The sequence below is a fragment of the Dendropsophus ebraccatus genome, chromosome 4, assembly GCF_027789765.1.
Source record: "Dendropsophus ebraccatus isolate aDenEbr1 chromosome 4, aDenEbr1.pat, whole genome shotgun sequence".
NCBI classification, from domain to species: Eukaryota; Metazoa; Chordata; class Amphibia; order Anura; family Hylidae; genus Dendropsophus; species Dendropsophus ebraccatus.
Window position 1 is genome coordinate 123,660,079 of NC_091457.1, and position 12,823 is coordinate 123,672,901.

Sequence of the window (12,823 nt, forward strand, 5' to 3'; positions counted from 1 at the left end):
TCCGTTTGCCAACACCCCATCAATCAATACTGATGGCCCCACAACGTAAAATATGGAGAATCCTTTTCAATGTGACAGTCACTTAAAGCCACAGTACCGGCACTACGGGTGTGTACCACAGGTGGAACAATGTGAGGTTACAGGTGTATAAGTATCTTGGTGCTGCTCCCTTTAAATAAAGTCTAACAATCTTATAGAAATGTATGAAAGAAATAATAGGGGGTGCACTCACCCATTAAAATCTTCTCTTTATTTTTTCGGAAACATAAAAGCCATCAGCTCGGCTTGCGGAAGGTGGAAACACCAAACACCTTAAAGTCATGGACGTGACAGCTGCTTTGCACCTTGCTAGCGCTTTTCAGATGTCACAACCTCATCAACGTCTTCCAGTGGGATATTCACTTTGGTGGCGTTATCACCTTATGGGGGCGTTATCACCTTATGTTTTTAACTTTTGTAACGCCACTTTATCCACGTCAACAAAGTGAATATCCCACTGGAAGACGTTCGTGAGGATGCGACATCTGAGAAGCGCTAGCAAGGCGCGAAGCAGCTGTCATGTCCGTGACTTTTACACGTTTGGCGTTTTCCCCATCCACAAGCCGAGCTGATGGCTTTTATGTTTTCAAAGAAATAAAGAGAAGATTTTAATGGGTGAGTGCACCCCCTATTATTTCTTTCATACATTCCTTTTCAATGTGAACATTACAAAATTGTACAGAATGCTAATTCCTTTCTCACATTAATAAATTCCCATATTCTCAGCTAAAGGGTTATTCCTTCCTAAGACCTGCATTTTAAGGATATGCCATAAATGTATGACAGGTGTAGCTCACACCTCTGGGGCCTGCTCAATCCTATCCAGGAGGATGATGAGGGTTTACTAGATATGACATAAACTTCTAAAGGCCCCTATACATATTAGTCAAAAGTTGGCTGAACCTATTGACTTTGGAATAAATGGCCATGTGTTTAATGTGTACGGAGGCCACCCGAGTCACCCCGACAGATGATGTTAGGGAACAGCAAGGTTGGGCATGTTTGATTTCAACTACCTGATCCTTTTTGCCCATGGCTTACTACTTTTCTATCCATCGAGAAAACGTGAACAAAACCGTATGTTCATGTACAAGTGGGGATTGAAGAAGTAGCTGGTGGCCAACTGGTATTGAAAATGTATAGGCATCTTAAAGTCCCATTCTACTGTATGTCTGAGCTCTAAATGAGGATTTAATGGACTAATTATAGTCTACTAGCGACTACATTCAATACATTTCCTGAATATATACTCTATAGTTATTTATCTAGGAAATAAAAGTGATGTATAAATATACGTTTGCATTCAGGAAATGTCGACTAGTAAACTATGTTCAGTCCAATACATCCAATGGACCTGCCGTCACTGTATACATATGATCTACATATATGTTGGCATACCTTTTTTTGCGGATATCCTGATGTTTACCTCAGACATACAGAAAAAACAAGGTGTGAATGGAGTCAACACTGGCTATACAACTTAGTGTAGGCAGAGAATCTTTTGGTTCCTTACATAAACTATTACTGCTACTAGGATGTGATTGTACAACCAACAATTACAGATTTCATCCACAATGACCAGCCTCCAAAATGATCCTGTTACTTATGGATAAGTCCGCAGACGGTAATGTACACAGACAAAAACAGACAAACAAACTGGTTTGTTTGGCCAACATCTCTCTCTCTCGATTTCCCCATGTACATGTACTCTCGGTTGGGCATGCATGTGTTCTGAATAGCGAGGGGGCAGAGGGTCATGGGGGAGAACATAGGGAACAGGCATGTAAAATCCAACAAGCCGGATACTTCTCTCCCCTAACACCTCAGAGAGCACTGCTGAGTGACTTACATTTTGTCTAGGGATGTTTTACTTTGCACAGAATGCATGGACCTGTTGCTTCCACCTATCTGTAGCTTTTCTTTGTTTTCTTTGGGAGATTTGATCAGCTTGGAGTTGGAGGAGGCACTACCGCTTGCACTGCTGGACGAACGGGTGCTGCCGCCGCCCGCTTTGCTTTTTGAAGGCAGGGAGGAGGAGTGGAGGGAGTACAGAGAAGATGATGGAGGGGTTAGTGGGGCTTTGCTGGAGGACCCATGTCTTCTTTCTGGAATAAAGAAAGGATAAAAGCTAAGCATGCAACAATATGACCAGTGTCCAAAAACTTTCTTAATCAGCACAGATACATATGTTGCAAAGAAATGGAAATGGTTATATAGTAGTGAGCGGCTTGATGGTAATACTTACTAAGGTGACTGAATACAACAGAACTAGTTACACAGTATTACATATGTAGTGAACACATCGGTATAAAAAAGGCACATTTTAAGTGACAACCCCTACCAGCATGCACACTGTCACTCAAATGCACCCCCCCCCCCGAAAAACACTATAAAATATTTTACCAATCTGACAAAATCAGAAACTGTAATGAATTCTGTTCATTTTTTTTAACCCCACGACATTGCTAAAAACATGGCCCTGATGATGACTTGGGATCTGAACATCCTTAGTGATCATACAGTCTACACGCAGCAGCCGATTCTATGAAACATTTACACCATTAGAACAAATGCAATTGTCCAATTCATCAAAGCTGGACATCTCCCTGGGCATACGCCATCTGCAATACAAGTGCCGAGAAGAAAAGGCTGCCCGCTCCGGCGTGACTCAGGCGCTTTATTACTAAATGCCTTTTTATAGCAATGACAAGAATCCCTTGCTGCTCTCTCTGCTATTTAAAGAGCAGTTTTGCTTTTTAATACAGTAAAGAGATAGGACCGTCATCTGTGTCTACAGAAAGCAAAGGAGGGGGAGTTCACCAATGGGCTGCAAATACCATCCTATGTAACTGTAGACACAATGCTGGAGGCAACAGCAGACTAAGACTTGCAGCCACAGCATGACACTAGGTATATTCCTAATCACCTAGTGATAGTCTTCTTTTCAATGCTGCCCAGTTCCTATGGATATTATTCATTTCCCAGAAGCTGAATAATGGCAATCTACTCTACACCACAATGGTCATTCAGCTTTCGTACAACTCTGAGTGGTTAATCTGGTGATCAATTCTCGGTGAGGATGTTAAATGTGACAGTAAAGTGGCTCCTTATGAGTAACAGTCCTTCAAGCACCTGCAGGGACTGAGCACCATTTTACTGTTTCCTGCAGTCCTCCCCGCTATAAGGAATACCTACCAGTGGACACAGTTGTTGTGTCTGCAGTATGTAGACAGGAATGAATAAAAGCTGCACAGCAGATATGGCCTTAATAGCTCATGTACATAGCATAGCCATCTGCACGGACCTTGAATAACACCACACAGAGAGTGTACTGCACTAGAAGCAATGCTTCCATATTACACCAAAGTCTCCCATCTGTGCACTGTACTCTGCTACCTCCAACAGACCCATAGACATTGAATGGGTGTCAGTGCACACATATGACTGCCACTCTGTGATGAAAGACTAGGGAACCCCATTTTTAGTAGACCAGACTCCCAGTCATGAGACACTATACTATGAATAGGAAATAAGTACTGTTTGTGAGACTTTCCCTTTTAGTAATCCATTACTTTTACACTAGGTTTGTTCTCCAAAACAGAGACTTTCAGTACCAAAACCCACCACATGTGACCCAGGCCTCTAGCAGCCATTATGGATCTCATATGACCAAGAGTAATGCTCCCCAAATTGTGAAAAAAGATCAATAAAAAGTACTGTCACAACTATGGAAACTGCGTCATTCAAACAGCCAGGCAGAGATTTGCATAATGCATTCATTTATATACAAAGATATCTACTTCCTTGTCAGGATCTGGTTACATAGTCACTGGGCTCAGACATAGCCTGTGTACCATAGCACTAATATCTATACGTCTTTCCATCCATGTATTAGATATGCCATATGTAGTACAGTAACTTATACTTGCTCCTATAATGTAATGGTTGTTATAGTGAATACAGTGTCTTTATGAACATAACCTAAAGCATACCATGAAAAAAAAAAGTGGCTATATTTTTAGTAATCCTGGATAACCCATTTTTTACCACCACCATTAGTAGCCCATATCAGTCTTGTAGAATATCATAATTAAAGGGGTTTTCACCCCCACCCCCCAATTTTTTTTTAATCAACTGGTGCCAGAGATTTGTAATTTACTTCTATTTGTAATTTACTTATCAGCTGCTGTATGTCCTGCATGAAGTGGTGTATTCTCTACAGTCTGGCACAGTGCTCTCTGCTGCCACCTGTGTCCATGTCAGGGACTGTCCAGAGCAGTAGCAAATCCTCATAGAAAACCTCTCCTGCTAAGGTAAAGTTAACAATAACGTAACCATTTGTGAAAACTTTTATCTGTTGTACTTTCGATGTACTCTTGTTATACTTTTGTTTGCCAAACTTTACTTTTGTTTGCAAAAAAAAATTATTTACAAAAGTTCAATAAAATATATTGAAACAGAAAACCTCTCCTGCTTTCCAGGTTGGCATTAATACCACTTCCTGCAGGACATACAGCAGCTGAGAAGTGCTGGAAGGCTTGAGTTTTTTTTAATAGAAGTAAATTACAAATGTCTGGCACTTTTTGGCACCAGTTGATTTGAGAGAATTTTTTTTTAGGGTTAAACAACCCTTTTAATGACCAACAATGGCAGAAACAAGTACACAGTAGTTTAAGGTTCTGCTATAATATTAAGAAATATGAAACCGGCCTAGGATTTGATCCTGAAGGTCTGATATACTGTGAACCTGAACGAAACAATTAAATAAGTAGATATGCATGCAAAGCAAAACACCCTAAAGGCCTTATTCCTCAGAACGATTATCGGTTGTATTAGGCAGATATCGTCCGTTTCGGCCAATAATCGTCCCATGGAATAGAAGGCAATGACAGCAGACATCGTTCATGTTGGCTGATCGTTGCAGTCATTTGTGTTTAAACATGTTGAAAAACAAACGACTGTGATAGCAGCGATATGCTGCCGTCGCTCTGCGGAATAAGAACCAGCAGCAGCAGACCACCGCTATCCCCTACAGGCTGCCCGGATGATCTAGCGATCACCGGGGCAGCCCCCCGCTCTCACCCACACGCTACTGCCGCGGTGGGTGAGTGGTGGGTAGCAGCGGTGGCATGCTACTTTTAATGTGAAGGCTTTTATGCAGGATTAAAAAGTAACAGGTACCTGTGTAATGTATGTACAAGAAGTTTACATAGAGCACGGCGGACAGGGCCTTATGGTGCGTTTACACAGAGAGATTATCTGAAAGATTGAAAAAGCCAAAGCCAGGAGAAAAGAGGAAACATCTCAGTCTTTCCTCCATGACATGTTCTCTGTTTACAGTCTGTTCCTGGCTTTGGCTTCAAAAATCTATCAGATAAATCTCTTTGTGTAAACGCACCATCACTCACAGGGCTGCAGGATCATTGATCTATCTAAACTTTATGGTGCACTAAAGTCTACAATATCTATATCTGCTGAAACCAATCTATTGTTCCCTGTTATCAGCCAATTCAGGCAACAGAGACTTTATCATTTCTATTCTTATGTTAGGTGACATCACATTTCTATTTCTGTGAAGCAGCAGGAGCATGGACATTACATTTTTATATATATATATATATATATATATATATATATATATATATATATATACACACACTTATGTTTGTAACTGATCGTTTTACATCTGACTTGATAAACATTACAAACAAAATGATATATTTCCCCAAACTGCAGACAACTTAGTAGTAAATAACTGGATGAGGCCTGGTCATATAAGTAACCACGAGCAGCACTGCCGGCCTAGTCACGGATCCCTCTGGTAAACAGCTCCTTCTACAAGGAATTCCACACAAGCATTATGTCTTAAAACCTGGGCAGTTCCTGCAAGCATCAGCATTCGCCGGTGTTAATAGCAAACGCAAGTCTGCATCTGCTTTTGAACTTTGGCCAAGCCACTCAAATGACATTTCAGAATAGCTTATGTGGCCCGGCTTGAGAGCGGTTAATCCCTCGTTTGCCAGATTATCCACTTTGATCAACTCTGTACCGGGCAGATGACTTTAACACTGTGCATGTCGGAAAGAGAAAGAAGAAGAAGAGGAGAAAACAAGGAGGAAATGAGACGCAAGCGTGCGATAGATGGAATGTGATGCGAAGAGAGAGACGGAGAGGGAGAGAGGTGACGGCAGGCATGTAGCTATACGTTTTCTTGTTCCGTGTTGTGTTAAGAGCGGAGCCATACCCACCTTCTGCAAACTCCATGCAGTGCTGGGCTTGCAGCCAATTCCAGGCTTGAGTTTAAAAGAGACAGCGCAGAGGAAAAAAAAAAAAAAAAAAACACGTTTCCACCCTCCCCACAGCCCAGTGCATGAGTGACAACAGCCTCCCAGCAGCTCCCATTCACGTATTTTGTCAGTTCTCCGCTGCATGCTCTCCTCCTGACAAGTCACACCTTGCTGTCATGCTTTGGGGTCTGCCCACACACTTGCCCGGGCTCCATGTTTTTTTTTTCCTGCTTATGTAACATTTGCCAGCATTGTAAAGTGAAAATCAGTCGCAGGTCCTGGCAGATAAAGGGAAAAAAAAGAGGGGGAGGGAGGGGGTGAAGGAGGAGATGAAAAACGAAAACAAGGGGCGTGCCTTCATCTTTCAAATGTAATATGTGGAGACGTGCAGCGTGCCAGGCTTTGTAAGCGAGTAAGTTGGAAGAATAAGGACGGGAAGCTTAACCATAGCAGGAAATGATCTGCTTGTGGGATGTAGAAAAGGATTGTTTCATCAGCTCGCTGGCTGTCAGATTTATACTACCGGAGGCAGGAAATCACACCGGGAAACTTTCATCATTGTGCACTTTTATTATGGTATAGGGAGACTGGGCAAAGAAAAAAACACAAGATAAGGAGATTAGGTAAGGAATACAACATATGCTAAAAACAAATAAATAAATAAAAAATCCCTATTTCCTGAAAAACAAAACAGCCCCAACTCCGCTTCTTATACTTCTAAGACTTAGGCCTTATGCACACGTTCAGCGTTTCTTTTTTAGCCTGTATATTCTTTCCGCTATCAACGTTCGTTTGTACTGTACTAGTTTAAATAAAGTTGTTCAGGTTAAAAAAAAGGATGTAACCAGTATGCCGATTGCAGATTCACATTTTTTTGGCGGACGATATGGATGCCAAAAGGTTACATCCTATAAAAAATAGCGGATCCCATTGACCTCTATTGGTGAATCCATCAAAAAAAAAAAAAAAGGATCCGCACTAAGACATGTCTTTTTTTTTTTTTTTTTACAGGTCACAGTTACGGAATAAAGCCTTACACCTAAAGAACAATCCTGTACCAGGACGCACACAGTACAGGAGGAAGTCTTACAATAAACAATCTAAATGACAATCTAAAAGATCACCCTGCTCAATGTCTGTGCGTGTAATAGTGAGCGGGGAGATTGCTGACCTGACAGATTGGTGCTCGCTTCCTTCTCACATGGTGCTATGTAATACGGCCCTAAGGGCCCAATTACACTGAACAATTATTAGCTGTATTTGCCCGATAATCGTTTGGTTTAATGGCTTATGTTAAAAGCCAACGATCAGCTGACATGCACAATGTTCAACATGTTCAATAAAAAACAATAACGACAGTGACTGTTTGCTGCCCGTCTCTCCATGAAATAGGAGCGGAAGAAGCAGACCAATGCTCTCCCCCTGCTCATTGTCGGTGCGTGTAATAGCACAGACAATGAGCAGGGGACGAGGAGGAAGCCACCTCTATGTGTAATAAGGCTATAAGGGTCCCGCTGTATTACAGAAATTATGTCTCCACAGGAGAACACTCCATACATGGTGCCCAATCGAATATACAAGAGCAGAAGTCCACAAAGTAAAAAAAATAAATAAAAATCAGCGGCATCGGTAAAGGCCCAATATATGGGGGAGCTATAACTTAGCTGTGATACAACGATATGCAATGGACTTAATATAAAGACTCTCTGGTCAGAAGCTCAGGGAGGAAGGGGAGGCCGCTCAGGGCTTTGGCTATATACAGCTTCTCTACCGGCAACAATAATAGCTGCTGTACAGCAGCCAATACCTTTGCCCACCGAGACCTTCCAGCTGTGCAGGGACCTTGAGCATCAATGCTCTGCATCACTCACACAGGCACAGTGTATGGCAATTGCATGTTAAATAATCCATGCTAAAGAGCTTCTCAGGGACTGCATAAACTGGTCTATAACCAACAGAGGACAGATGTACTGCGAAATGTGCTCCCTAAGTGCTCATCATGGTATGGGAGGCCTGGGCACATGGCTGGTCTCTTCTTACTTAAGGAAGACCATTCTGATGAGAAAATCACATCACTTGGTTCTATTCAGTCTGAATTCAAAAGGGTTTCACCCTGTATGTTCTCAAAGAGGTTCTGCAGCCACTGAGGCACTACTGTATACCACATAATGTGTTTTGTCCAGAAACTTCAGTTTCCTCCCACACAACATAAACATACTAATACATTAATATATGTAAAATAAAACGGGCTCCTACATATATGAGAGGGCAAGAAATTGTCAGCTCCATCGGGGTCCGTTCACACTTAGAAACATTATTAAAAACAAAAACTCTAAATTACAATGTATACTTGGTTTGGCTATATGCAATCGCTAAGTAGATTACCTACCTTTTTATATGGCAAAAGTCAATGTACTGTCATGGAAATGCAGTGTAAACCAAGCCAAGATGCAGATCCCGCTTTTGCCATGTACATCTATCTTCAGATCAAGGGCTCCCCAGCCCCCCGCCAGCCTGTATGCAGCCACTGGTGGTAGTTGGGAAGTAAAGAACAGCTGAGGTTGGCGAGTTACTTAATTTGTGTAACTCTTATCGAGTCGCACAAACAGTGTAGCTTGCGGCTGGCAACTCTCATTTTGACTTTTTTGGCTTTCTGACCGCCTCCAGTGGCAGCAAACAGGCCAGTGAGGATGGGGAGCTTTCCATCTAAAGATAGATGTGGATGCCAAAGGTGGGATCTGCATCTAGGGGACACATGGCATGTCCTGTGGGTATGCCTTAAGGGTCCCAAAATTACAGCTTACAGATTCAGTCCAATTGGGCTTCTGGAGCACTGTATAAAGCTCCTGTGCAGCTCGCAACAAGCATTGACCGCAGCTACAGCAGCAGCACGCTGTATTCTCTACCTGTAACACCACACAGAACTGTATTCTCTACCTGTAACACCACACAGCATGCTGTATTCTCTACCTGTAACACCACACAGTACGCTGTATTCTCTACCTGTAACACCACACAGAACTGTATTCTCTACCTGTAACACCACACAGCATGCTGTATTCTCTACCTGTAACACCACACAGCACATTGTATTCTCTACCTGTAACACCACACAGCACGCTGTATTCTCTACCTGTACCACCACACAGCACGCTGTATTCTCTACCTGTAACACCACACAGCACGCTGTATTCTCTACCTGTAACACCACATAGCACGCTGTATTCTCAACCTGTAACACCACACAGCACGCTGTATTCTCTACCTGTAACACCACACAGCACGCTGTATTCTCTACATGTAACCCCACACAGCACACTGTATTCTCTACCTGTAACACCACGCTGTATTCTCTACCTGTAACACCACACAGCATGCTGTATTCTCTACCTGTAACACCACACAGTATGCTGTATTCTCTACCTGTAACACCACACAGTACGCTGTATTCTCTACCTGTAACACCACACAGAACTGTATTCTCTACCTGTAACACCACACAGCATGCTGTATTCTCTACCTGTAACACCACACAGCACATTGTATTCTCTACCTGTAACACCACACAGCACGCTGTATTCTCTACCTGTACCACCACACAGCACGCTGTATTCTCTACCTGTAACACCACACAGCACGCTGTATTCTCTACCTGTAACACCACATAGCACGCTGTATTCTCAACCTGTAACACCACACAGCACGCTGTATTCTCTACCTGTAACACCACACAGCACGCTGTATTCTCTACATGTAACCCCACACAGCACACTGTATTCTCTACCTGTAACACCACGCTGTATTCTCTACCTGTAACACCACACAGCACGCTGTATTCTCTACCTGTAACACCACACAGCACGCTGTATTCTCTACCTGTAACACCCCACTATATTCTCTACCTGTAACACCACACAGCACGCTGTATTCTCTACCTGTAACACCACACAACACACTGTATTCTCTACCTGTAACTCTACACAGTGTACTGTATTCTCTACATGTAACCCCACACAGCACGCTGTATTCTCTACCTGTAACACCACACAGCACACTGTATTCTCTACCTGTAACACCACACAGCACACTGTATTCTTTACCTGTAACACCACACAGCACGCTGTATTCTCTACCTGTAACACCACCCAGCACACTGTATTCTCCACCTGTAACACCACACAGCACACTGTATTCTCTACCTGTAACACCACACAGCACACAGTTACTACCTGTAACACCACACTGCACACTGTATTCTCTACCTGTAACACCACACAGCACGCTGTATTCTCTACCTGTAACACCACACAGCATGCTGTATTCTCTACCTGTAACACTACACAGTGTACTGTATTCTCTACATGTAACCCCACACAGCTCGCTGTATTCTCTACCTGTAACACCACACAGCATGCTGTATTCTCTACCTGTAACACTACACAGTGTACTGTATTCTCTACATGTAACCCCACACAGCACACTGTATTCTCTACCTGTAACACCACACAGCTCGCTGTATTCTCTACCTGTAACACCACACAGTACGCTGTATTCTCTACCTGTAACACTACACAGTGTACTGTATTCTCTACCTGTAACACCACACAGCACACTGTATTCTCTACCTGTAACACTACACAGTGTACTGTATTCTCTACCTGTAACACCACACAGCACGCTGTATTCTCTACCTGTAACACCACACAGCATGCTGTATTCTCTACCTGTAACACTACACAGTGTACTGTATTCTCTACATGTAACCCCACACAGCACACTGTATTCTCTACCTGTAACACCACACAGCTCGCTGTATTCTCTACCTGTAACACCACACAGTACGCTGTATTCTCTACCTGTAACACTACACAGTGTACTGTATTCTCTACCTGTAACACCACACAGCACACTGTATTCTCTACCTGTAACACTACACAGTGTACTGTATTCTCTACCTGTAACACCACACAGCACGCTGTATTCTCTACCTGTAACACCACACAGCATGCTGTATTCTCTACCTGTAACACTACACAGTGTACTGTATTCTCTACCTGTAACACCACACAGCACGCTGTATTCTCTACCTGTAACACCACACAGCACGCTGTATTCTCTACCTGTTAACACCACACAGCACGCTGTATTCACTACCTGTAACACCACACAGCACGCTGTATTCTCTACCTGTAACACTACACAGTGTACTGTATTCTCTACCTGTAACACCACACAGCACGCTGTATTCTCTACCTGTAACACCACACAGTGCACTGTATTCTCTACCTGTAACACCACACAGCACGCTGTATTCTCTACCTGTAGCACCACACTGCACACTGTATTCTCTACCTGTAACACCACACAGCACGTATTAGGGTCAATTTACAAAGAAAGATTATCTGCCAAAAATTTGAAGTCAAAGCCAGAAACAGACTATAAACAGAGATTAAGTAATAAAGGAAAGCCTGAGATGTCTCCTCCTTTCAAATCCATACCTGGCTTTGGCTTCAAATCTTTGGCAGATAATCTGTCAGATAATCTTTCTGTGTAAATGGACCTTTATGATCAAGCATATTTTATCTTTGAAGTTGAGCCCCACAATAAGGACTTTATCCGATTTTAGCATACATGGGATATACTGTTTATGCCTCGTTTTTTGTCCAGGCGGGACTGGCAGTGCAGACTCTGATCCTCTGTGCCGTTTAGCATCATTTTACTGTAATACAATTATTTTTGTGAAGATGCTGCAGTACTGCAATGAGACTCCAACATGTGTGAACATGGCCCTAATTTTACTGCAGACTTTTGCACAGTCAATGAAGTTGCAGCAGCTGCTTTTGTCACTCCTTACCTGCTCAGGTGTAGACTAAAGACTAAAGAGGCTGGACAGAGATGGTGAATCACTCAGGGGATTGGGGGATCCAGCCAAGCCTCCTGTGACATCACGCCCTGCCCCCTGTCTGTATCATCAGCCTGTGCTCAGCAAATGCACACAATGTGAGACAGAGGCATGGAAGATTTGTCTCCTAAGGTGGAAGAGCAGTGGGAGCAGGAGACAATGTGAATTGGCACAGAGGTCATTTTTCTTCAATTCCTGAATGTCTATCAGCTATAGGGCTGGGCGGTATACCGCAAAAATACCGATACCGTCACTGGCGTCGGTTAACCGACTTCAACTTGGCCAGGACGGTATTTGCGGTATTTTTGTATTTCTGTGTCCCTGCGCCCGTCCTGTCAGTGCCCCCCGCACACACACGAGCGGCCCGGCACTAGCGCTGGTATTAGCGGGAGGTGGAGGAGCAGCAGGGTCCAGGTGAGAATGCTCCCCCCTTCCCCCTCCCCCTCCCCCTCGCCAAGCGACCGCCCGTCCGGTCCGCGCACCTGTCCGCCCTACCCACCCGTCCGGTCCGAGGCTCCGTCCCACCGCACCTGTCCTGCCAAAGCGCCCACCACCCGTCCGGTCCGGCGTCCCTGCACACTGAGGTGACTACAGG

The 12,823-nt window shown here is 43.5% G+C and overlaps 1 protein-coding gene across 4 annotated transcripts in view; it reads right to left on the bottom strand.

Annotated features, from left to right (window-relative positions):
• ATXN7 (ataxin 7) overlaps positions 1 to 12,823 on the bottom strand; it is a 93,816-nt gene that overhangs the window by 21,413 nt on the left and 59,580 nt on the right. For all 4 annotated transcript variants that reach the window (XM_069966936.1, XM_069966937.1, XM_069966938.1 and 1 more), the window contains one exon: positions 1,889 to 2,144. In XM_069966936.1, the coding sequence (XP_069823037.1) occupies positions 1,889 to 2,144 (256 nt within the window). The remainder of the gene's footprint in view (positions 1 to 1,888; positions 2,145 to 12,823) is intronic.